This window comes from Podarcis muralis, chromosome 11 (genome assembly GCF_964188315.1).
Source record: "Podarcis muralis chromosome 11, rPodMur119.hap1.1, whole genome shotgun sequence".
Lineage (NCBI taxonomy): Eukaryota > Metazoa > Chordata > Lepidosauria > Squamata > Lacertidae > Podarcis > Podarcis muralis.
The window spans coordinates 6,929,361-6,956,671 of record NC_135665.1 but is presented as its reverse complement, the minus strand read 5'-3'; the positions used below and the strand labels follow the sequence as shown (position 1 = coordinate 6,956,671).

Genomic DNA, 27,311 nt, shown 5'->3' with positions numbered 1-27,311 from the left:
TGACCCTGGTGTGTTTAATGTTTTTAGCCTTATTGAAATTGTTGGCCCATACTGTATTTCTATGCCATTTCCATCCTTTGTACCTTCTGCTTTTTCACACATCCACTCAATGATGGGTGCTTGACTTGTTTAACCTAGTACTGAAGAGGGCATAATAAAAAAGGGCAAAGCAGTGGTTCTGGACAAGGCCTTCTGAGGGTAACATCAGACCACAGGGTCTGCAACAAGAACTCCTGCCAACACTGTTTTGAAGAGTTCAGTAATTATGTAATGAACTTTAAATGATTAATGCTGTCACTTCACCTTTAGTCCTATATATAAACAAAATTCCTTAAGCTAGGGTTGTCATGTGCATTTATTTGCTTTGTGTTCCCTTTTTTGCTCTTCAAGGTATGGCAACCCCGCATGGTACGCTTCTTTCCAAAAAGAAATAAAACCTTTTCCCCTTACTCCTGCCACATAGAAAATGTCCTAGATTTATTTATTTATTTGGTGCAAAAAGATTATCTTAAACCATGAGATTTATAAAATTTTATTTAACAGGTTTATAATTCTACAATTCTTCAACATGGCTTACAAACATGTTTAAGTAAACATATTTATACTCTCATTAAGGGCTTGCTTAGAGTAGAGCAGCAAGGAATCCTGTGCCCAACACATGCTTTTTCTTCAGACACCTTTCACTTTAAAGTCCCAAGGCAGGTTACAACATTAAAAGGCAACATTAAAAACAAGTTACAACATAACATTGGAGCTGTTCCAGTTCTTCCTACAAATTGAACAGAACCTAAGAGGACAATTGGGTTCCCTTGCTAATTTTAGTGCAGCTCTCATTTAGTTTTTCTTTAAAACACACCAACCAAACATCAGTTTATCAGATTATGCGGCTCATAGAAGGTACCAACCCCCAGGTGTTTCTTCACACCACCTACATACTGGACAAGCAGTAGCTTTGAAGATACGATCAGTATGCAAGGCTCAGCCCTGTTCCTTTGGATAGAAGTTGGCAACAGCTCTTATTGAACCCATTCCTGAACTTGTCAGCGATGGACATCTACAGCATGAATAACACTTTTAAAAAGTGAAGCTGGAGGACAATGACAGATAACAAGCTGCCACTGCTGTGAGATGCAAGCAAGTACCCTTTTCTTGAAGGTTAACTGAATAGGAACAGGCTTGCTGAACAGGAAAAGAAATAAGGCAGGGGTGGGAAGCGCCAGCCCAGGGGACTGCACTCAGGGCTCTCTCTATCCAGCCTGCAGGACTCTTGACTTGCCAGGCCCACCTCAGTCCTTAATCTGTGGCCCCAGACAGCTGCTGTCTGGCTGGAGCGCCCTTTGAACCATGACAGCGCCTCTTGCTTGTCCTCAGTGGAGCCCAGAGAGGGACGTGGTTCTGCAGAAACCCGCCTTGCGTTGCTGCGTCCAGTTGAGAGAGCACTCCAGCACCAGTTCCTCCCTACAAAAGGTGGGAGGCCAGTATGCGCTGAGGCTGCAAAAGGCAAATGGCTGTACGGGGCTCCACGTGCAGAGTAAAAAGCAGCGCCACCGTCACGTGAGCAGCAGCAGAGATACCGTGTCTGCGCATGCGCGAGCACCTCCTCACGGTGTCGTAGCCAGCGTTCGCCTAACAATGCCAGCCTGGGCCTTCCGTGACAGCTGCGCTTGCGCAGTGGGCTTCCGATGTGCGCAGGCGCACCGTGCTCCTCTTCTCTCTCTCTCCCCTCCCCCCCCCACCATTTCTTTTTTTTTTACACATGCGCAACACGCTCCCGAGTCCCAGCTCCTCAGTTGCCGGCCAAGTCGGTTCCTCTTTTCTAGTAACTTCCCCGATTCCTGACGTCATCAGCAGGCGCCGCGGCTGAGCCGGGCTGTTTCCGTTGAACTCTCCGAGAGTGCGAGAGCTGTGGCGGCGGCGGCGTCGCGGAGAGAGGAGGCCGCGAAGCGTGAGGCGAGGCGAGGGGAGGGTCTGCCTTTCCCAGCGTCCCCCGCGCGGCTGGGCTAACGAGTCCCGGAGGCCCCTCGGCCGCCCGTCCTCCCTCTCCCCTCCCCCCCCTCCGCGCGCGCGCGCCATGTCTGAGAGCGGCGAGAGCCCTCCTGGGCCGCAGAGCCCCGACGAGACCCCCGGCCCGGCCGCCTCGGCCTCCGAGCCGCGGATCATCAAAGTCACCGTCAAAACCCCCAAGGAGAAGGAGGAGTTCGCCGTCCCGGAGACCAGCAGCATCCGGCAGGTGAGGCCGGGGACGGGGGGAGGGGCGTGGCCGGTACCACCGCGCGAGTGGGCGGGGGGGGGGAATGTGTGTGTGTGTCTGAGGGGGGAACCGGCGTCTCCTTTATTTCCACGCCCGCCCCGGGAGAGGCGAAGACGGAACCCGGCCGGCGCCCCTGCGTCGTCGTCGTCCGTTGGCGGGCGGAGCTCTTGCCTCACACCGAAGGCCTCGGAGTGACTCGGCTGCCAAGGGAGCGCGTCTCCCTCGTCGCTCTTCCAGGTGCGTTTCCTCTAACGACGCCGCCGGCGAGAGAGGCGGGGAGATGGCTGGCAGCCCGGTTCTGGACGACGTGTCCGTTTGCGAGCGCGGCCCGTGCGGTTCGGAGAGGCGGACTCCCAAGCAGGCGCGCGTAGGATTGAACCGGTCGAGGAAGTCTTGGTGGTGGTGGCAGGCGGAGAGAGCCTGGCGGGGCGTCGAGGGGAAGCCCCGGAGATGCGGTGGCTTTGTCTGGGAGGGGAACACAAAGGAGCCAGGCAGATCGGCGAGGCGGGAAGGCGGGCAAGCGACCAGCCGGTTTTAAAGTGTAAACCTCAGGGGAAAATGTGGACTCTACAAACATAGAAGATTCTCTAGCACTTTGGTGTAACACTGCTATATAGAACACAAAAGTACAAGCTGCGCCTAGGAGGTTAAATGTGGTAGAGGATCTTCTATCTGTATATGGCTTCTATGCTGTTCCCTACATGGCGGTACTTTCTGACAGATTTTAAGTGCTCCTCTGTATCTTTTCATTACAGTGGTGCCTCGCAAGACGAAATTAATTCGTTCCGCAAGTCTCTTCGTCTTGCGGTTTTTTCGTCTTGCGATGCACGGTTTCCCATAGGAATGCATTGAAAATCAATTAATGCGTTCCTAGGGAAACCGCCTTCAGACCAGGTCCGGGGACAGTCTGTCCCCGGACCTCTTCTGAAGGCTGGGGGGGGGGGGACAAGGGCTTTTCTTCCCACCCCCAGCATTTTAAAAAACCCTGGGACAGCGGAGGACTTCTCCGCTGTCGGGCGATCTTAAAATGCTGGCGGGCGGCATTTTAAAATCGCCCCGACAGCGGAGGACTTCTCCGCTGTCCGGGGCGATTTAAAAGCCCCTGGGAAGGCAGGCAGGGGGGACAAAGACTTTCGCCCCCTGCCCGCCTTCAGAAGGTGTTCCCGCCCCCCGCCCCGCTTCGGAACAGCGTTCCGAAGTGGGCGGCTGGGGCAGGTCTTCCCGCCCCCCCCGCCCCGCTTCGGAACAGCGTTCCGAAGTGGGGCGGCTGGGGCAGGTCTTCCCGCCCCCCCCGCCCCGCTTCGGAACAGCGTTCCGAAGTGGGGCGGCTGGGGCAGGTGATCCCGCCCCCCCTCCCCGCTTCGGAACAGCGTTCCGAAGTGGGGCGGCTGGGGCAGGTGATCCCGCCCCCCCTCCCCGCTTCGGAACAGCGTTCCGAAGTGGGGCGGCTGGGGCAGGTGATCCCGCCCCCCCTCCCCGCTTCGGAACAGCGTTCCGAAGTGGGGCGGCTGGGGCAGGTGATCCCGCCCCCCCTCCCCGCTTCGGAACAGCGTTCCGAAGTGGGGCGGCTGGGGCAGGTCTTCCCGCCCCCCGCCCCGCTTCGGAACAGCGTTCCGAAGTGGGGCGGCTGGGGCAGGTGATCCCGCCCCCCCTCCCCGCTTCGGAACAGCGTTCCGAAGTGGGGCGGCTGGGGCAGGTGATCCCGCCCCCCCTCCCCGCTTCGGAACAGCGTTCCGAAGTGGGGCGGCTGGGGCAGGTGATCCCGCCCCCCCTCCCCGCTTCGGAACAGCGTTCCGAAGTGGGGCGGCTGGGGCAGGTCTTCCCGCCCCCCCGCCCCACTTCGGAACAGCGTTCCGAAGTGGGGCGGCTGGGGCAGGTGATCCCGCGCCCCCTCCCCGCTTCGGAACAGCGTTCCGAAGTGGGGCGGCTGGGGCAGGTGATCCCGCCCCCCCTCCCCGCTTCGGAACAGCGTTCCGAAGTGGGGCGGCTGGGGCAGGTGATCCCGCCCCCCCTCCCCGCTTCGGAACAGCGTTCCGAAGTGGGGCGGCTGGGGCAGGTGATCCCGCCCCCCCTCCCCGCTTCGGAACAGCGTTCCGAAGTGGGGCGGCTGGGGCAGGTGATCCCGCCCCCCCTCCCCGCTTCGGAACAGCGTTCCGAAGTGGGGCGGCTGGGGCAGGTCTTCCCGCCCCCCCTCCCCGCTTCGGAACAGCGTTCCGAAGTGGGGCGGCTGGGGCAGGTCTTCCCGCCCCCCCTCCCCGCTTCGGAACAGCGTTCCGAAGTGGGGCGGCTGGGGCAGGTGATCCCGCCCCCCCCCCTTCGGAACAGCGTTTTAAAATGCTGGGGGTCGGGAGCGAAGCGCTGCCGACCCCAGCATTTTAAAATCTCCCCGTGTCCCGGGAAGGTTTTAAAATGCTGGGGGTCGGGAGCGAAGCGCTGCCGACCCCCAGCATTTTAAAATCTCCAAGGGACAGCAGAGAAGTCTCTGTCCCGAGGAGATTTTAAAATGCTGGGGGTCGGGAGGGAAGCGCTGCCGACCCCCAGCATTTTAAAATCTCCCCGTGTCCCGGGAAGGTTTTAAAATGCTGGGGGTCGGGAGCGAAGCGCTGCCGACCCCCAGCATTTTAAAATCTCCAAGGGACAGCAGAGAAGTCTCTGTCCCGAGGAGATTTTAAAATGCTGGGGGTCGGGAGGGAAGCGCTGCCGACCCCCAGCATTTTAAAATCTCCCCGTGTCCCGGGAAGGTTTTAAAATGCTGGGGGTCGGGAGGGAAGCGCTGCCGACCCCCAGCATTTTAAAATCTCCCCGTGTCCCGGGAAGGTTTTAAAATGCTGGGGGTCGGGAGCGAAGCGCTGCCGACCCCCAGCATTTTTAAATCTCCCCGGGACACGGGGAGATTTTAAAATGCTGGGGTCGGCAGCGCTTCCCTCCCGACCCCCAGCATTTTAAAATCTCCTCGGGACAGAGACTTCTCTGCTGTCCCTTGGAGATTTTAAAATGCTGGGGGTCGGCAGCGAACGCTTCGCTCCCGCCCGCCAGCATTTTAAGATCGCCCGGGGCAGGCGGGGGAAAGGCAGGCGGGGGGGAGCAAAGACTTTTGCCCCCCGCCGGCCTTCAGAAGAGGTCCTCTTCTGAAGGCCGGCTGTGGGCGAAAGTCTTTGCTCCCGACCGCCAGCATTTCCCTATGGGCTTTCGTCTTGCGATGCAAGCCCATAGGGAAATTCGTCTTGCGAAGCGCCTCCAAAACAGAAAACCCTTTCGTCTTGCGGGTTTTCCGTCTTGCGAGGCATTCGTCTTGCGGGGTACCACTGTACTTGATACTTAAACTAGCACTACAGCATGTTTTTCTGATTGTATACAGTATTCTATGTGTATGTATTACTGAAAAATCAGTGTGTCATTATACTTGAATATGGTAGCTGCCGAGTCATCTGCACGACTACTTCAGTGCTTTGAATTCGTTTCTTCTCAGCCTTTAATGTCTTGGACGAGTCATATTAACTAGGCCTGGTCATTTGGTAACAAAAGGTTACTATAAAATTTTAAGATTCTAAACATGCTAGCTCAAACACAAACTCCGGAGACGAGAAGATATATGCTAGCAAGATCTACATTGTGTGGATGAGTAGCCAATCCTTTGATCATGCAAATGATGAGACTCCCAATCACATTGTCATTAGAATGTGCTAAAGACATTGTATAGTATGTATCTGAAATCTTAATTTTTTACAGCTGTGAGAAGACTTTCTCAAACTGACACTTGGTAGTAGAGGGGCTACCTTTGTCTAGGGTTCTGCAACCTTGATTACTGTCTAGCTCATAGAGCAAGAATATGCAATTGGGATGACACTAATTTACTACTACCCAAACAATAATAACAGTTATACCAGTCAGTATAACAAAACACTGCAGTTTTGTTGCTTCTAGGAATAGGCCATTTAATATTTAAAAACAATGCAGGTACCTCTGTTCTCTCTGGAGTTGGAATTTCTAAATTGTAAGTAACTGCAGTATAGGGTCATTTTATATACTCACTTGGTAGTAAATAAAGTCTTGCAAGTCTTTAAAAAGAGCTTGTGGACTTCAGTTTTCTTCCATTGCTATTAACACTGGACTCCTTGTAATAGGTATAAAGTGGTAAACTTTGTTTGACTCCTTGATGTAGAAGGAATTTATGAACTCTTGTCCACAAATGACTTGCATTTATAAATTACTTAAGTTTCCCTACTTAAAATATGCAGGATGTATATCTTGGTTATGGCTATTTTAATTAAGCTAAAACTAGTTCTACCTGAAAAACTAAGGCTTGTTATCACAAGTACTTTGTCCAGTTTAATAAACTCTTTACTATTACTTTATTTCTTGCAAGCACTTGCAAGACTTGAATTAATGATACTGGAAGCCAATTTGTATTCAACTTTTCCTCTGAATTCTGGCATATAACCCAGTTTTTGTGTATTCTTGGGAATCACTTCCTTCAATCTCCCCATTGTAAGTAAGAACATATGAAGGTGCCTTGTAAAAAGTCAGATAATTTGTCCATCTATTTCAATATTGTCAACGCTGCCTAGCAGTGGCTCTCTAGGATCTCAAACGGGACTTTTGGAGCCCTACCTTGGCATGCAAGGGATTGAACCTGGAACCTTCTGCATGCAAAGCAGATGCTCTGTTACTGAGCCAGAATTTTATTGCTGAGCCAGAATCCTTCCAGCCACAATGCACAACTGCAGTTTATGGGATATGCACAGATGAGCAGGGGGAGAACGTGGGGCATCAGCAGGAAAAATAACATAAATATGAAATCTAGATCAGAGTAGTTATGAAAAACCGTGAGAAAGTTCAGCTTTGGGACACATCTTTGAATAAAATCTTGAGAAATACTTGAAAGCCGTAATCCTGTTATTCCAGGTTTTCAGTTGCTGTACACCTTGGGGTGCTGTTCCGGTCTCAGCTATCTTTTAAATTATGGTGGGTACTGCACTAGCGCAGGAGTGGAGCCTAAGTACTTGGATTTAAACAATTTCTGTGTAATCAGGTTCATGTATAATTGGAGATACATTGATTCATTTTGCCTATAATTTCAGCGCCCTTTAATATTACCATGACTAGCTCGAGAAAGGTTATGTTGATTTATCTAAAAACAGTTCTTAAAAATGTGTCTTACTCAGTTCATGCAGAAAGGGTGATGTCACCAATCAATAGATTAGATAGTTACCGGTACTTTGATGAAATTTGCTAGTGTATTTTGTAGATGAGTTTGTGTTATGCCTATGAACCAAAACCACCAATATTCAGGGTGCCTGGTTAGCCTGTACAAGGAACAACCATTTTGTACACTACCATGGCTTGCACAACTGCCAACACGGGCACCGCTTTCTGCCCTGGAAGGGTGCAGAACAGGCTTACTTCCAACCGCTGACATGCACAAACAGAGAGTTGCCTGTAGTATTGTTAGCTTCCATTCAGAAAACCCAAACTGTAGTCACAATACAGTCATTTCCACAGAAATTGAAGCATTTCCGCTTTGCTTAACCTGTGAAGACAGGTGTAAGTTATTGGGAAATTGATGGTCATGAGGTCTGCCTGTGGTTGCAAAATCACATAGGAATCCACAAATAAAGCATGGTGTAATTGGCCACAATGTAGCATGGTCAGTGTTTTCCTTGCTTCCACAGTATGGTGCAATGCATTGCATGTTGATGTGGGTGGACCTTTTTGCTGTTTGATGTGGTATAGGTAGGACTCCTAATAAAGCCATACAGTACTCCCCTTCAGCAAAAATCTAATCCATGTTCCTGGACCAATAGAATTGTGTGCTGTGATGATGGCAAGGCTAAGGCCAAAGTTAGATTCCAGTTTCTTCAAGAAAATTCTATTTTTTATTGGTGGGAAAAGGACAATCATGATTTCCTGGAGTTGTAACTTTTCACATCCAGCTAAGCAAAATTATAGTAAAGAACAAGTGATTTCAGTCTCCACTGGATGATTCAAAGCTAAAAACTTTGTTTGGACAAAGACTGGTATGCTTGGGTTGCAATAGTAGGTGTCCTTGGTAACATTGGTATAATCCTGATCTACTAATAGTAATCCTAACCACTAGACCTGCTGTCTGAATGTAATATAGGGCGATTGCAACCAGAAAAATCATCTGATGCTTTAGAGAGTGATCTAATTAAGCATGTTTGCTTTATTTTATATTTAGCAAATAAAAGCTTCTTGTGTTCATTTTTTTTTTTTTGTCCCAGTACCACTGTACTTTTCCAGGGCAGTTTCTACATGTTATTAAATGTTTCTACATTCTTGTTTCATTGTTTGCAGACTCCTTCCAATAATATTTACATCTATTTAGTTTTTAATTTTTTTATACCGCTGTTTACCTGCAGATCTCAGGGCAGTTCACAACATAACTTCCCTTCTCAGTGGCTTCATTATGATGATGCCAAATACTAGGTTTTTTCCTAGTTCAACATTGTTATGACTCAGTAACCAGATGAACTACCAAAAAAAAAAAAATAGAGGGGGGAAAAAAGATTTTAGACAAGCATTTTCATCTTCTCCAGCTCAAAAAAAGAAATTATATAATGCTCAGGAATTTTTGCTTTCACTGAAAGTGAAATTAAAATGAATCTCCATTTTACTTTCACTTTCACTAGCAGTCTGAGGGTAAATAAGACTGGTTTGATTTAACCTGCATAGCAAGTGAGGTGAATTCAGTTAATTACTTGATTTATATAAGGATGATAAAATCTGTCTTTATAAATGTTAAGGGAGATAGGACAGCGGTAAATAAATAAAAACAATAATAAATAGTAAAAAATGTAGAATAGTTAAAAACCAGAACAATACATAATCATTCATGGCGAAGTATTCTAAAATTATACATTTGTTGTTTCAGTGTTCTTTCAAATACAAATCAGTGGCATATATGTATTATCTCACATTAAAGTTTTGAAGCTGTCAGCCTTGCCTAATGTTATACTTGCATTTGGCATCTATTCATTTTTACTAACGAATTTGTGGACCAGTTTCCACACCACACCACTGGGCCTGAAGTTGGGCTGGATAACCTTGGATGTGCTTGATCCACAGCCGCTCTGTTCTCCCAAGAAGGCCCAAGATTAGACCTGTTAACTATGCCAACCTGGAAGTAGCACGCATATTGGTTTTGTTAGGCAGTGGGGGTTAAAAGGGGGGGGGGGACGACACACTGGGAAGTATCCCACTAAGTCATACCCAGAGTAGACCCATTGGAATTAATGGACCAAATTTAGTGATGTCCATTTATTTCAATAGGTTGTATCCAGCACAGTTCTGCTGGCACAACCAGTTTTAGCTGTGCAACTAAACTTCCCTTCCCTGTCCTCTCCCCATGCACTCCCTAAATATGTTCTGGAGAACAACAGCAGCAATTCCTCCAACTGTCTGAAGCAGCTTTGGGGGAGGGGAAGTCCATCATGTGCCATATCATATTAAAGCCTATGAAGTTCTAAAGAGATTGGTACTTTTAGTTTTGAAATATCTAAAATCTGGACTGAGCTTTTAAGGTTTTTGTGTTTTTTAAGGCCAAAAATGTAACTTTTTGAAATTTTAAACCCTCATAACTCAAAAACTGGATGAGATAGAAAATTAAAAACAGAGACCCGGGACCTTCTCTTATACTACTTTTAGGAAACTGAAGCTGAAAGCAATATAAAATTGTGAGATAAAAGTCCCTGGATCACTTGACATGGAATGACCCATTGAAAAGCCCCCAGTTACTGCAAAGTTTGAGCAGTCTCACCTCCCTGCCAAATCTGAAGGAGAATTAAATGAATAGTGATTTTCTGGAAACTGAATTCTACAGTTGATAACAGACTTGCGGTGATCTACTGGAGTAATCTGTTTCTCTACATTCCCATTGATATGTATAAACCATTTCTTAAGTATTTAGCAGCAATAACTTATAGCTAATGTGGTGTTATCTTTAAATATATATATAGAAAATGTCAGTAAAATTATTCCACACTCAGGGTGAACTCCATTGTACTTTTAAGGCTATTGCTCCAACAGTACAATAATTTCTGCTTGTACAATTGGAATTTTCTCCACTCCCCCAAACACCCTCCTCCAGTCTTTTCTAAGATTTCCTTCAACCCTGGATTAATGTTGGATGTGTTATCTCCTTAATGTATTTGTGCATACTTATAATACTACATATCTTATCTTTAAAAGACATCTGAAGGCAACCCTGTTTAGGGAAATTTTTAATATTTAATGCTGTATTGTTTTTAACATTCGATTGGGAGCTGCCCAGAGTGGCTGGGGAAACTCAGATGGGCAGGGTATAAATATATTATTATTATTATTATTATTATTATTATTATTATTATTATTATTATTACTACTACTACTACTACTACTATGATACATTGGTAATGCTTAGAAGAAGTGTATTAAATAATTTAATCCTGAGAATGAAATTATGCACTCTTTTCCAGTTCAAGGAAGAAATCTCGAAGCGTTTTAAAGCTCACACTGACCAACTTGTGTTGATATTTGCTGGAAAAATTTTAAAAGATCAAGATACATTGACCCAGCATGGGATCCATGATGGGCTTACCGTTCACCTTGTCATCAAAACACAAAACAGGTAGGCTGGGGGGGGGGTATTATCTCCTGATCAGTTAGTCGTGGTTACTTCCATCTGTGACAGTCTTGGTCAAGTTGAATTGCTAAAGAATTGTATTTAATTTAAACCAATAGAACAAAACAAAGCCAGTAAAAGGTTGGGTTGCTGCAAATGGCAAAGGTATCTTTATGTATCTTATATCTGTGTGTGCTTCCTGGGTAGTCTGAACTCTTGGCAGTTTGTGTAAAATTTCCGGGTGCATTTGGCTCTTCCTGCAGAAGTCATGCTTTCTCACCACTCATGTCCCATTGTAGAACTGAAGGGGTTGGTCAGTCTCAGTCTCTCTATCTGCCAAGTTGTTGTCTATGTTACTTTTGCTTAAGGAGTGAAAGTGTGATGAAGAATAGGCAGATTCCAGAGAAACTGGGCAAAATACAACAGTTCACAAGCAGACAACATTGGATAAGCCTTCAAAATCTGTCAGCCAGGTGCAAAATGCGCCTATTGGCCACTTGCAACCAAGTGAAGATACCTGGGCACTAGGATGGCACCTGACATCTTCACCATCTGGAGGTGCATGCCTGGGGATCCTTGGATCTTCACTCTTTTCACACACTAGCAACACATCCTGTAGAATTCTATTCGTTATATTTTATCTGCACAATCAGAAACTGAACAGAATTGTTCTTGCCAATAAGTGCAAGAACGTAGTCTTGTTAACTCTAAGTTCTTGCACTTAACTGACAAATTTTAATAAGCTACCATGTCCAGATGGTATCATAATCTGTTTGAGTTCACACGGACAAAACCTGACCTGCAAGTTTCTCCTAAAATTTGCTTCTGTAACACATTACTGGAAAATAGCCATTGAAACACTGATCTTTAGAAGCAGATCAAGGAATCAACAGTCCAGTTAGCTTTGTATCAGCACTGAGTAAATTGGTGGAAAGAATTATTAACTGTTCATTTTTAGACACACAGAAAAACACGGTTTGATATGGAAGAATCAGCATGGTTTGTCCAGAGGGAAATCCTCGCTCAGCATGCATTGGGAGCTCTTTGAAAGTGCCAGCAAACATGTAGTTAAGGATGATCCTGCAGACTTTATTTATTTGGCTTTCCAGAAAATGTAATGATGGCCACTGGTATAGATGGCTTTAAAAGGGATGATGTATAGCTATTGACAGCTGTTAGTAATGATGCCTATATGAAACCTCTGGATTTGCTGGAGAGAGGCAGTGGGAGAGAACTTGCTTTCTTGTCTTTATTGTGGACCTCCTAGAAGCATCTGGTTAGCTATTGTGGGAAAACAGGATGCTAGAGTGACCCTTTGGACTGATCCAGCAGAGTTCTTATGATCACGAATGGCCAGGATTTCAGCAACATTAAGAGCTACTTTCCACATTTCGCCCCAACATGAGCACTTAATATTGTGTTGGAAAGACTGTGTACCTTGGAAGGGATTAAGACTACAGGAGTGCCACTTGTAGTGACATCCTGTTACCATCATCTGCATCATTAGGAGATGTGCTTGTAATAAATAGCACAAAATCACTATATGCATCATTTGTACTTTCCCCCAATACAGTTGGTCATATTTATGTAGGAAAAAATAATTTATAAAGTCTGGTGTCACACAAGTGGAAGCCCACTTGCACAACAATATTTATTCTTCCCAGCCCCGCCCACCTTTTCACAGAAATTGAGTCTACTTGCTTGTGGACACAATTGGGCAAGACCCTTTCCTCTTCTCACATGGTGGAGGAGGAAGAGAGGGAAGGGGAACATACAAACCCAAAGCTGGCTGTGGTTCATTCACTATCATTTAAAACATAGCTAGGGTCGTCTGAACTAGGCCTTTAAAACCCACACAAGGATTCACCAGTCTCTTGTTGGCATCCATCAGTCTCAAGAGACAGTGGACGAGTCAAACCGTTGGAGAGTTCCAGCACTTGCTTTGGTTCTTAAGACACAAGTTTTTCTCTGTCCTTCCTACCAACACTTAATGGTCACACAATTCAGCCTTGTAATTAAATAACACATACTTCCTTTGATATGTAAAATATTTTGCATTCATTAGGCTGATTGAAAGCCAATTTTATGCAAATGCATCCAATAAGCCTGGTAAATATTTAGAACTGGAGTGTCAGACAAATGCAGTTCTGTGAGTCAGCTCGACTCACAACGAGATATTTGACTATCGGGAAGCATTTGTGTTTGAAAGATTACTGGTCCAAGAGTAGCATCAAGACAGACTGGCTTCTAAATTCATGAATCTAGGGAAGAACGGCAAGCAACCCAAGCTGTTTCATGTTGGACATGAGTTAGCCGAGAAAAAATGCCTCTGCCGTTTCAAAAAGCAGATCTGGGCTTTGAGGAATTTTCGTTTTCCACGTGGAAAGAATCAGGAGCCTGGGATATATTCCATTCTGTGTTTACTGCCTTTTAAAAGCTTTGCTGTGTCTGTATGAGAAATGAGCCCCAGGAGCAAGAATCCTTCTGGAGTATTTTTCTTAGCAGGCTGACTAGACAGCAATCCTTTCCTGCTGTTGCATCATGTCACAGCTATTCCAACAATTGTAATACTAATTAATTAAGCAATGAGCTGCAGCAAACATTGGATGTACTCAGAGTACACCCATTGAAATTATTAGATAAGGCTAACTTAGGTCTCTTAATTTTATTAGGTCTACTCTGAGTAGGACACAACAAATTAGTCTTATAGCTTGGAAACTTGCCACATAATTTTGCTTGTAAGTAGAATAGTGTTTTGATGCAGTAGCACCACTATTCCCTGCATGTTGAGGAAAGTGGCTAATTGAAGTGCTAGATTTCCTTTGCAAGTGTTGATTCCACAATCATCCTTTAGTTTCTCTAGCTAAATTTGAATGGTTAAGTTATTTTTTTCCTGCTGTCACCAAACCAGATTGTATCAAAAAGAGAAAGCCAGGTAATCCAATAATGAAAAGAGAATATTGGAGCTAGTTAGCATGTAACTTTGAGTTTGGTAACAATGAGTTTTCAACTAGCTTGTGAAATAGCGCAGATGATTACGTGAATGCAAATACTATTTGTCTTCCAGCCCTGTACCTCTGATAAACATTACAGAGACCTGGCAAGCAGCCTATTCAGTAGGAGCGGATCTAAGTTTTTAGTGCTCTTGCTTTCATCTTTCTTTTTCTGGCCAGTATGTGCTACTTGCATAGAAAAGTAGGAGGCCTTTAATACAATAACTACAGACTACAGATGCCTGTTAACTACATGCAAAATTGATATATTCTCATTTAACCACGGGTTATTAAGAGCTAAGGGACGCGGGTGGCGCTGTAGGTAAAAGCCTCAGCGCCTAGGGCTTGCCGATCGAAAGGTCGGCGGTTCGAATCCCCGCGGCGGGGTGCGCTCCCGTTGTTTGGTCCCAGCGCCTGCCAACCTAGCAGTTCGAAAGCACCCCCGGGTGCAAGTAGATAAATAGGGACCGCTTACTGGCGGGAAGGTAAACGGCGTTTCCGTGTGCTGCGCTGGCTCGCCAGATGCAGCTTTGTCACGCTGGCCACGTGACCCGGAAAGTGTCTCCGGACAGCGCTGGACCCCGGCCTCTTAAGTGAGATGGGCGCACAACCCTAGAGTCTGTCAAGACTGGCCCGTACGGGCAGGGGTACCTTTACCTTACCTTTATTAAGAGCTGGTAATGGGTTGGTGCAAAGGTTTTCAACCTTTTTTAGTCCATGGCTCCCTTGACTAACTGCATTCTTTCTGCAACACCCCCATGGGGCTCAGGAGCCCAGTTCTGTCACCCCTTGCCTGCAGACCTGGCAGCCTCTCACCCTTTTTTGAACACCCTCCCTTGTGGAGTGTTCCCTCAGCCTCCTCTCTCCTCTTCTTGGGAGTCCTCTGGGCAGCCGCTGCTGCTGCTCCTGGTCTCTGAGCTGCACCCCTCTGCCCCACAGAGAGGTACCACCTCACACTGCCCCACAGGGGCCTGGGAAGAGGTTGCCCTCCAGCCTTAGTGACCCAGCGAAGACTGGCCAAAAGTGGATGTAAGGCCAGCACCTTACCTTGGGAGGCAGCAGCGGACGCTGCCAGGCCTGCATGGCGGAAAGGCTCTCCTTCAGCACCGGGCACTCAGCTCCCAGGCAGGCCTTGCACACAGCAAGCACAAGAAAGTTCAGCATGGGGCCTGCCTGCCCGTCGAGCCTTCCACTTGTCCATCCAATCCCAAAAACAAGGGCTGTCGGAATGGCTGGCTGGGCTCCCTTGTCCACTTGCTTGCTTACTCCAAGGCGGCCTCAGCTCCTGGTAACCAGCACCCCCTGGCCAGCCCAGAGGCACCATTCGCCTGCTGAGCTTGAGGCCAGGGCTGCTGCAACAAAAAGCTGTGCAAGACTTTGGGAGGCAGAGACATGAGAAGGCATCAGAGGAGGGAGGGAAGGAAAGGGGGACAGAGGCCAGTGTTGCCCACAGCACCCCTGACCATCATTTAAGGCACCCTAAGGTGCCATGGAGGGACACGGGTGGCACTCTGGGTAAAAGCCTCAGCGCCTAGGGCTTGCCGATCGAAAGGAGTGCTCCCGTTGCTCGGTTCCAGCGCCTGCCAACCTAGCAGTTCGAAAGCACCCCCGGGTGCAAGTAGATAAATAGGGACCACTTACTAGCGGGAAGGTAAACGGCGTTTCCGTGTGCGGCTCTGGCTTGCCAGATGCAGCTTTGTCACGCTGGCCACGTGACCCGGAAGTGTCTCCGGACAGCGCTGGCCCCCGGCCTCTTGAGTGAGATGGGCGCACAACCCTAGAGTCTGTCAAGACTGGCCCGTACGGGCAGGGGTACCTTTACCTTTACCTTTTAAGGTGCCATGGCACACTGGTTGAAAACCACTAGGTTGGTGTGTCATGTGCTGTACTAGAACAATAGTCATTAACTTTTTCAGACCAAGGGCTTCTCTTTATCAGCACCAGACGGTATACTCTTACATATTGAAATAAGCTACTAAGTATATTCCTCTCTGTAGTAGGACCACATGCAAACAGTGGAATCTTCTCCGTGTAATGATCAAAAGTAAACTAGCTGTAGTCTCCTTTGCATATGGCTACCTTATCCCCGTTAGGGTTTTTCCTTAAGATGAAAGTGAAGGCAAAAACAAACAGCGAACAAAATGTTGGTGGTACTTAATTCATGTGACTTGTTTTAGGTTGGAATACAACCTACATATTGGTCCTGACCCACCTGCTGAAGACCAGCCTACTACTAGAAGACACTTTACCATATCATTTCCTCATTTGTAGTGCATTTCTTCTCCCGTGATAGGCAAAAAATAGAGCCCTGCGTTTAATTTTATATTCAGGAAATAGTATTGAAGTGATCTATTAAAATATGAATGAATAGTTCTGGTTTAATAGTTCGTGTTTAACATAACTGTAAAATGAGAGGATTGAATTGCTAGATATTTGTAAATTGGCCTTTCCAATAATCTTTTTGTTTTGAATCTCCTTTAAAATTCCTCATTTGTTGACGTGTTCTTGTTCTGTATGTCTTTAGATCACATGACAATTCAGCTCAGCAAACAACTACTGCAGGGAGTACTGCTACCACAACCGCATCCACCAGTAGCCCTACAAATTCAACAAACACCAGCCCTTTTGGTTTGGGTAAGGCTCCATAGTGTTCTAGAGCTTCTTCAATAAGAATGCTGCTTTTCCTAATGTCGTTCGGTTGTTTCAATCGTACAAATAACTTTTTCAAACATATTTATCTTGCTGTAGCTATATTTTTCAAGTAAAATATATATTTGTATGTTTTATAGAAGCTGTTTCTTACTAGTTTTTAGTGAGTAGCCGTGAGACTGAACTGTTCTATATGTCTTTTCTCACCTTTAAATAAGGAGCTGTCGAAAAATCTGCTGGGTAGCTTAAGAGAATAAGAAGATGGGTGTTTTCCAATTGAGCTCTAGCTGGATATGATTATACTGCTGGATTACTAGATACATGTGTTCTCTTGAGCGAACAGATGTGTGTAGGTAGTCCTAGGAATAAATGGTTCTAGGTTCCTGGAGTCTGTAGTGAAATCCAGCGGTATCTGCCAATGGATCAAACACTGCAAGTGGAAGAGAGTTCCTCTCTTAAGGCCGTCCCCAGAAGGTCTTCTGGGGTGTTTGTTTTTCTTTCGTCTTGTTAAAAGTCACAAATAAATATAAACAACAATAAACAGGTTCGGAGTGCACAGGAGATTAGAGAGGAAGGAGAAACCCCATTGTACGAGTGGAGGTCTGATTGCACAACATTGGAGGTGTGCATACAACTGTACATGTTTCAAGCTGTACTTTTCCAGACAGCCAATGGAATGGCCCTAGGCCAGGGGAGAGCTTGCTACTGTGTTCCTACTCTCCTTCTGAGCACATTCTGCAGGACATACTGTGCGAACAGGACTAGTGAATATCAGGTTTCAATAAAAGGTGTTAGTTTTTTGAGTTGTCAAGACAACGGTAAAGCACTAATTAATAGTACTGAATGGCCCAGTGTAGCTTTTTCACTGAATGAAGGAAAACAAATGATAAACTCTACATCTTCTCACAAGTAGAAGGAGGATCTGATTAGCAGTTCAAAATATCAGGGGTAAACTGCTTTTAATACAGCTTAGGGTCAGATTAGTTATTACCAAGTTATTCTAGGCATCAATATACCAATGCCCCAAATCTGAGTACTAAAATCAGAGAACAGCAGTATGTTTGGAATAAATTGTATAATTTTGGGCCGTTTTGTACAATCCACCTTGATTTACTTCATTGCCAAAGTATGTTCAGTGCTGTGTGAAAGAATTGGTGCTATGAGTTCTTAACATGTAATTAATGTAGGTGGGAGAAAACTTTGGTGCAAATGTTTGGCTTCATTCAGTTAGTTTGAGATGTTCTGTTTGATAATGGATAGAGTGTATTGAATGTCCAAGAAAAGAGAGAAGTTAAAACAGGAATTTTGTGGAGGGAGAGAGAGCTCCACTAGAGGTTTTTTCAATATTTAACTCTTCAAGAGATACATTCTGAATCAAAAGGATTGGAGCTTGCTTTTTAAAACTAACAGAATATGCCTTTTTATATATTTGAATATTGAGAGAAGATTAAGAACAGCAACTCCTTTTCTTCATGTAAAACTGAACAAACAAGTGTGTTGTATTGAATATTGTAACCCTAGATAAAATGTGGGTAAAAGCAAATTGCTGTCACAATAAAATTAGGGAAGGGAAGAGAATCCTTATTTATTTTTATTACATTTCTATCCTTGTTTCCTTTTGTGAAACTCAAGGCATACATGGCGTTTCCATGCAGTCACTGACCAAGAGCTAGGCTAGCTTCAGCAAAATTGCTGCATCATGGGTATACAGACCAGGCTGCAGGGGACCTATGCAAAACTTCCGCTCTCCAGAATTAGTTCTGATAAAAAAAACTTCTGGTAGATAACATTTATAGTGTGTTATTGAAATATTCAGATACTTAGAATGCAGTCAGTTTTATCAGTGTCCTAGTCCTTATTTTCAGTAGACTTAGTAGTTAGCCAATACTTCATAATACAAGTTGTCAATCAGTTGAATATGAAAACTAGCACGGGGATAGAGTATTTTGGGGGTGTTGCTGCTAGAAAATGGTTTCTGTTGTTTTATGATACGAGAAACATTTGCACAAATAGAAACTGATTGAGGAACATGTTTAGAAAGTGCATTTTCTTCTTTCTCCCCCCCCCCCCCCACCCCCCAAGGTGGTCTTGGAGGACTTGCAAGCCTGAGTAGCCTAGGACTGAACACATCAAACTTCTCAGAATTACAGAGTCAAATGCAACGACAGCTCATGTCCAATCCAGAGATGATGGTTCAGATTATGGAGAATCCCTTTGTTCAGAGCATGCTTTCAAATCCAGACCTAATGCGACAGTTAATTATGGCTAATCCTCAGATGCAGCAGTTGATACAGCGAAATCCAGAGATCAGCCATATGCTTAATAATCCAGATATAATGAGACAGGTATGTGAATAGTTGATCTATAAAGAAGGTGTTTGCAGTTTGTATACTGATTCATCTCTACACACTACAAATTCTGTGACATGTTAAACTGCTGAAACATTTGCTAAGAGTGTTTTTCTTGTTTTTGCTACTTTCCCAAATTAAAAACTTACTTTCTATTGACTTTTCAAACCATTTAGCCCAGTAATGTCAACTATGGCTTGCTGTGACCCTCCCAAGTTCTTAGGCAGAGGCATTTTCCAGGTCTGCCTACCTGAGATCCTTTAATTGGATTTGCCACAGATTGAACCTGGAAACTCATGCAAAACATGTGCTCTGCCATTGAACTAAGCAGGTTAAGGCCCAGCACCATTCATCCTGACCATGTTGGTTGATCATCCATGGGTTCCTAAACAATAGTGCCATGAATGTGCACTCCTCCATCTCCCCTGCTAATATTCTTAGCTTCTTTATCGACTTTAAGAGGGAGTTGTCCACTTCAGACATAGTGGAGTACCCTGGTTTAATGCAAGGTAGCGTCTGCACTGCTAGTATGTGGCAAAAAGAAGGAATGTAAAGTGCCAACCTTGAGGTAGTGCCTGTTATATTTTAACTACACTGTATACCTAGCGGTTCGAAAGCACGTCAAAGTGCAAGTAGATAAATAGGTACCGCTCCGGCGGGAAGGTAAACGGCGTTTCCGTGTGCTGCTCTGATTCGCCAGAAGCGGCTTTGTCATGCTGGCCACATGACCCGAAAGCTGTACGCCGGCTCCCTCGGCCAGTAAAGCAAGATGAGCGCCACAACCCCAGAGTCCGCGACTGGACCTAATGGTCAGGGGTCCCTTTACCTTTACCTTTATATTCAGCAATCAGAAGAGCCACACAGCCAATTCCATGCATCCAGGGGAGCTTTGGACTTAGTTTTGCTCAAATACTTTTGAAACTGACTAATTAAAAAAGAAAAGAAAAGCTTAATACCAGCTGGGTTGTAAACATTTCTTTAAAAATATGTCCACTCTACATTTGCAAGCCTCTGAGCACCCCTAAAGTAGCTCATTGGACCCCAGTCTTAGACCTTTAAGAATAGTTGTATTTCTAATGTGAATTATTTTATTTCCCAGACTTTAGAACTTGCTAGAAACCCTGCAATGATGCAAGAAATGATGAGAAACCAGGACCGTGCCTTGAGCAACCTTGAAAGTATACCTGGTGGTTATAATGCTTTGCGACGCATGTATACAGATATTCAGGAGCCAATGCTCAATGCAGCACAAGAGCAGGTGAGGAGGACTGGTGGTGAGGGCCCAAGCTGAGTTAAAGTGTTTTACCTCAGGTACAAATAAGGATTTGTCCCTGCTTGGATTCTTTCTTTCTTTAACCTTTGTTTCATTCAGAGCTGCTGCCAAAAACAGCAACCATGTCTCTTCCCACTTCCTGTAATATATCAGTACATTTGACCTTTGCCATTTCCCTGCCAGCCACAGTCAGTGATAGTCTACATCACTGGGGATGGGAGAACATAAGACATGATTTCATTATCTGTTAAATTCATACTTCCTCTCAAAGGAGTCCAGGGTGACCAACGTATGATAAAACAATAGAGTTAAAAATAAAATCAAGCAGGTAAGGAAGCTTCATGACACAGCTAACAGTGTCTAAATGTTATATATGATGGGGGAGAATGATCACAAGGCTGCTGTTTTTCAGTTACAGCCCAATAGTTCTGGTCTAAGGTGAAGAAATGGTTCAGCTTTAAATCTGTTATTTTATTTCCTTGGTGCTTCAACAGCTTTGGAGTATAACATTCTGCTTTTAAAAAATGATAGTGGTTCACTTAAGTTGCATCAGATCATGGGTCAGACTAAAAGTCCAGCCTTGTCTTCTCACTGTGGTCAAGCAGGTATTTGTAGGAAGCTTGCAAGCAGGCCATGAGTGCAGCAGCACTCTCCCACTTGTGTTCTCCAATAACTGGCACTCACAGGCCGACTCCCCCTGACAGTGGGGGTGGCAAGTAACCATCATGGCTAGTAATGATAGCCTTATTTTCCATATACTTGTCTAATCTCCTTTTAAAGCCATCCAAGCTGATGGTCATTACTGTATCTTGTGAGACTGAATTCTACAGCTTAACTCTGTGCTGTGCTATAGCTTAATCTCTGGATGGCCAGAATCTTTCAACTTTCAGCTTTGTTGGATGGCCTTCATTGAAAGTTCTCGAAAATGACTGAAAACGTTGCTGAATGTTTTGCCTTCAGATACATGCCCTGCTCCTCAGTTGCTTGTTCAGATAAAATAAAGAGATGGTGTAAGGTGCTCCATCTGGACAACATCTGGGGACTACAGGTTTCCCATCTGTAACTTAATCTGCACCAGACAAGGAAGTGTCCCAAATTAGTTTTGAAAGGTAGCTCATAGTAGGACTCTAAAACAAGAAGAAAACTCATTACAGGACTTATTGTCTGTTTACGGTGTGCTGTAGGAATTATAAAAAAATGGGACCGCTAATCTTGACCATGGCCACTTCAAAATCTTGAGCAAGCTGTTGGCAACTCTTCTAAGGACCACAGTTCTTTAACAAGCAGCAAAGCAGTGCAATCATGGTCATGCACCTAAGTGTGTATTCAGGGACTGCTCCAAAGCAAGTTCTGTTGAATAAGAATGCTTCTCCTTAATCCTGTTTATCCATAAGCACTTTTCTTTTGTAGTTTGGGGGCAACCCATTTGCTTCATTAGTAAGCAATTCATCAGGTGGAGACAGCCAGCCATCTCGCACAGAAAACCGAGACCCATTGCCAAATCCTTGGGCTCCTCCGTCCACCACACAGAGCTCCCCAAACAATAGCAGCAACAGCGGAGACAGCGGGGGAGGCAGCAGTGTTGGAAGCAGCAGCACTGGAAACACAGGGCAAAGCTCAACAATGCCGAATTTGGGACCAGGTCTAGGAGGTATGTTCACTACACGGCAGTTATATTGGCTTCCTTGCAAAATGATAGCCCCCAAGGGCATGGCTGTTAGCTCTTTTCTCACTTCAGTTTGGACTTCAATTATGAGTTAAATGTAATTTTTCAAGGAGTAGTGGCTACTGTCCACTACAAAGCAGCCACAATTTGTTGGTTTTCCTTTTTGCCGTTGGTTTGTGTGTTACTTTGAAGTGCTGTTAACTCACAACTGGTACCGCATCCCTGAATTGCTGAAAGTTGTCTCCTCCTCTTTAAAGCTGGCATGTTCAACACACCCGGAATGCAGAGCTTGTTGCAGCAAATAACAGAAAACCCACAGTTGATGCAGAACATGTTGTCTGCCCCCTACATGAGAAGCATGATGCAGTCATTGAGCCAGAATCCTGATCTTGCGGCCCAGGTAAGTCCTGAAGTGCATAAAGATTTGGAATGCAGAATTGCTTCTGGTATGGTATCCTATCCTGGACATCTACAAATACAATTTTCCAAGTCTCTCATTTTATCCAAATTGTCATTCTGGAAGGGCTGTAGCTCAGAGGTAGAGAACATGGTTCAATCTCTCTGACATCTCCAGGTAAGGATAGGAATGTCCCCTGTCTGAAGCCTTGAAAAGTGGCTGCTAGTGAACTGAGCCAGATTGACCAATGGTCTGATTTGGTATAAGGCACTTCCTATGTTCCAACATACTGATGGGATGTTACTGGATTACTGGTTGTAGCTGGAGGTTATTCCAAAGCTTTTTGCTCCTTGGATAAATTGATGTAGACAAGCTTTGTAAACAGGATAAACTTGTACATAGCCAGATCACCACCAGCAACAAAAACTACAGCCACACTGGCTCCCAGGTTGTAGACATGATCCTTGTGGATGTTTGCACATCCCACTGGTCAGTCCGTCCCGTTTTAAACTGTATAACATCAACACAGTTGTGCAGATTCTCTGAACTGTCTCCTAACTATCCCGTGACTGACAACTTCTGTTTCATTGCTCCTGACTTCTGGCTGTTCTTGGGACTGCTGCTACTAATTGCCTTTTCTAGCAGCTCTAGTCAACTGCTTTTTTGTTTTTAATCTATCCTGCTTTTCAAGATAACTCCTTACAAAGTAGCTTACAAAACTCAAAAGCAGTATCGCGTCTTGCCCTGCTTCGGGGCCTTTTCTCCTGCACTTCAAACTGCATCCTGTAGCTCATTTTTGGTGGTTAGATGTTTGTCTTTCTGAGGAGCCAGCAAAATGTGCTGAAGGATCAGGTTGGAGGGAACAAAAGCTGAACCTTGCTGGTACATAACCCTCACCCCACCCTCTGCACCCCTGGCTCCCTTTTTTTGTTGTTCTTTTTCTTTGGCTGTGCTTAATTTTGTAAAATGCTGTCAGACACCCATCCTTTTGAAGAGTATGTATGGGAAAGCCTTGATCAGAAACCAGCTTTTCAATACCAGGCATGTGTGAAGCACTAGTATCAGAATGCTTCTGAGTATATGCCCAGTGAGCATGTCTCACCATTGAATAAATGCAGCTATAGAGGAGAGGAGAGGAAGGGAGAGGAAAACAGATTGCTGGTTTGGTTTAGGGACAGTTAGGAAGAGCGGAAAAGGAAAACTGAGGTGGCTAGCAGGCTTGGGGATGCTGTGGAGGAGAGAGAAGTGTGGCTGCTCGCTGCAGTTAATTGATGGAAGGGAAGGTTTTTAAGTTGACTGAGGCATGTGTTAATATGAGAAGGGTGTGTGTGGCTGCTTGGGGAATTTGAGGGGTGGGCTGGATGGAGGAATGAGAATAAGCAAGCTGCCAATTTCTGGTGATGTTTTTAATTCTGCAGCTTTTTATAGATAAAAATACTCACTTATCCCTACAGATGATGCTGAATAACCCTTTGTTTGCTGGGAATCCTCAGCTTCAAGAGCAAATGAGACAACAAATTCCAACTTTCCTTCAACAGGTAAGCCACCTATTAGGTTCTTATCACAATTCTTCCCTTAAAATTCTTAAAATCCCTTAAAATTCTTAATTCTAAATGGTTACAAAGGTTGCAAACCACTTTGTGGTTGCAAAGGTGTAGAGCCATCATGCAACCACCCAAAGCATTTTACTGGTCTCCAGGGGTTCATGCATTTGCACATATTTCCATAACCAATTGTTACCAAATGATCATTTTGACATGTCTGCACATGTATGACGCATCATATGTTTCTCTTAATAGATGCAGAACCCAGATACGTTATCTGCAATGTCAAATCCTAGAGCTATGCAAGCTTTGCTACAGATTCAGCAAGGTTTGCAGACTCTAGCAACAGAAGCACCAGGACTTATACCTGGGTAAGAGTTGGCAAGATTTTTTATTTTCATAGTCTGACTGTAAGTTTGCACCCATACCATTAATGTACTGAGCTGCTTGCAATTTTAAGAGTTTGGCTTCTGAATTGGTAACTAATTTTTAGTAAGGAATAATTTGAGATTCTGATTTCATGAAGAATTTGATACTTGGGTGTTCCTTATATGTGTTACAAATAAAATTCTTGTTTGTGGTAAACTGAGGTACGATTCTTACCTCTCGGGTATAAACAACTTGAATGTGTCTTCTATTTTGTGCAGATTTAACGCTGGAATAGCTGGATTAGGAAACTCTGGCTTAGGAAGTGCTGGACTAGGGAGCACTGGCCTTCCTACTGCAACAGCCGTGCCCACTTCCGTCCCAAATGAAACGACAAGTCCAGCGTCAGGAACTGGTGAAACTGGACACCAGCAGTTTGTTCAGCAGATGTTGCAGGCTCTTGCTGGAGCCAACGCTCAGGTAACATAGTAGATTGTTATGTTTTTATTTCTCTCCTATTGTATCACTAAAATAAGCAATCAGCATATACAGCTTTCAAGTCTATTCACCAAGAAAGCTTCAAGTTTTGTTGATGAAACATTACCTTTTGTCTTCTAAACCACTGTCTTATGTAAAGGGCCCTTTGCTCAAGATTCTGCTTAATCTTTGGGTTCTACTAGTATCATAGGGGGGGACGCAGGTGGCGCTGTGGGTAAAACCTCAGTGCCTAGGACTTGCCGATAGCATGGTCGGCGGTTCAAATCCCCGTGGCGGGGTGCGCTCCTGTCGTTCGGTCCCAGCGCCTGCCAACCTAGCAGTTCGAAAGCACCTCTGGGTGGAAGTAGATAAATAGGGACCGCTTACCAGCGGGAAGGTAAACGGCATTCCGTGTGCTGCGCTGGCTCACCAGATGCAGCTTGTCACGCTCGCCACGTGACCCGGAAGTGTCTGCGGACAGCGCTGGCTCCCGGCCTATAGAGTGAGATGAGCACACAACCCTAGAGTCTGGCAAGACTGGCCCGTATGGGCAGGGGTACCTTTACCTTTACCATCCTAGGACCCTGACTACCTCCCTGAAAGATGTGTCCCCATTTCCCATGAGATGGCTGGACTTTCCTTCTTGCTGATGAAGTCCAAGTAGCATTGTATTCCTTGAGTTAAATATATAGGCATATCTGTAGTCTGGTCCCTAAAACCTCAGCTTCAGGAACTAATTGAAATACTTGATAGCCCCAGTGTCAGTGTCCTTAGAATAGGAGGTAACCTTTGAATCCTTATAACTTTGAAACCTGTCCATCCTTCAGCAACTGCTTCAACATTTTTCATTTCAGCCTGTTTAGAAAAATAGTTATTTGCAAAAAGACTGGCTGGAAAAAAAAATTCTAACTTTGGCTCCTTCTTTAGTTTTGCATGTTGGGTAGCCATGTTTGTACAGAAATAACACCAATTTATCTTTTTATCTTTTTAGCAATTACAAAATCCAGAAATCAGATTTCAGCAGCAACTGGAGCAGCTCAGTGCAATGGGCTTTTTGAACCGTGAAGCAAACCTACAAGCTCTAATAGCAACAGGAGGTGATATCAATGCAGCCATTGAAAGGCTACTGGGTTCCCAACCATCATAGCAACATTTCTGAAACTTGAAAAATGTAATTTATTTTTGATAACAGCTCTTAAATCTTTAAAATACCAGCTTTATTTCATTCTGACTCTTGGGAATTGTCTTGTTCTAACTAAACCCAGTCTGATGCATTAAGGTGGAGTGCAGTAGTTTTCTTCGAACAGTGGGAATCAATGCTTTTCACTTGGTTGTTGCATGCATCAAACACTTCTTCATTCTGCATTTATTGTGATTTTTTTAAAAATGGAAATTGCTTATACAGTTGGGTGACCAGGTTTTATCTGACCTTCAACTGTCCAATTTAGTTGCTTCTTAAACATTAGCCTTTGATAGTAATTTATGTAGAATACAAATTAAAGAGGAAACTAATTGAAGCTATGATTTGTGGGTACATATTGCTTATTGTGACTTGGCATGTCTCTCTTGCTAGGAAAATGCTGTAAGATTTATACCACTTGATTTAGCTACTTTCTTGCTCTTTTGTCTCTATAAAAAAAATGTATAACACGGAAACAATATTTTTCCAAGCAAATCTTCATCTCAAAGCCAGAATAAGTGAAAGACATGAGACACCGCCAATGGAGTAGAATCTTACAGCATCTTTAGCAAGTATCTCTTAGCAGAAGTGCTTTGGCAAATTCTTTTAAAATACTAGGATTGCTGACCTGATCTTTACAACTGTACAGAAACCTGCATTGTAACATTGTCTCAAATATTCACAAGGATTGATTGTAAATTACCTTCGTCTTTGTGCAGATTGAAGGGGCACAGCCTTTTGCTCTGAAACTGCTTTTGCCTAAAGCTCTTTGGCTCCCCCCTTGAGATTCTAACTTGCATTATGATTTGTAATTGGACGCATACTTTCACTGACACTGTCATGTGATATTCTAATTACTTTTAACCACCATGTAAAAATACTGTATATCTTTTGGGTTTTTATTGGTAGTTATTTCTCTTGTGCACAGGTAATAAATGAATTAAACTTCTTTGTGAGCAATTATTTGCAGTCATTTTATCCCTAGCGGCAGAAATTCAAGTCACCATATTAAAGGCTGGGACCATCTTTGTTCATCTTGCCCTTAACAGTAACTTGCATTTGTAGTTCTTTTCAATACGCTATGATGAAGATTATTGTCATAAAGCAGGCCGCCCTCACTGGTGTGAGCTCCTAACATTCTGTCAAACATTTTTTAAAACTGTTACTAAGGGCTCCATGTAGGCATTTCTGATGTTCTATACCAGCAGATGTGTTCCTGAATCCATTTCTTTGGAGACCCCTAAACCACAGGAAAGATGGTTTTTACTGGAACTCTTCTTGTAAGAATGATAAACATCATGAAGTGGCTCACTTAAGATGAAAAAATCATGTAAAAAATGTAAATTACTCATTTTAACCTACATCCCTGCATCTAGGTTCATTTAATAGAAAAATGTGGAGTTGCATTTTAGGGTGTGCCTGTTATTATACCACAAGAGGGCACTCTTTATTTGAATTTTAGTGAGACTTGGAGTAGTCAAAACATGAAGCAATTGTTATAATAGTAGCTGGGGCGAGTTAAATGTTCAGATTTCTCATTAATAAAA

General features: G+C 44.6%; 1 protein-coding gene across 1 annotated transcript; it reads left to right on the top strand.

The window, feature by feature from the left end:
* Nucleotides 1–1,775: 1,775 nt before the first annotated feature.
* UBQLN1 (ubiquilin 1) lies at nt 1,776–26,713 on the top strand. Its single transcript, XM_028749452.2, has 11 exons — nt 1,776–2,230; nt 10,726–10,877; nt 16,389–16,498; nt 18,596–18,858; nt 19,961–20,119; nt 21,545–21,785; nt 22,058–22,200; nt 23,652–23,735; nt 23,997–24,112; nt 24,389–24,587; nt 25,576–26,713. Exons 1-11 carry the CDS (start codon nt 2,072–2,074, stop codon nt 25,729–25,731), a joined length of 1,782 nt encoding a protein of 593 aa, XP_028605285.2. The 5' UTR covers nt 1,776–2,071; the 3' UTR covers nt 25,732–26,713.
* The last annotated feature ends 598 nt before the right edge of the window (nt 26,714–27,311 follow it).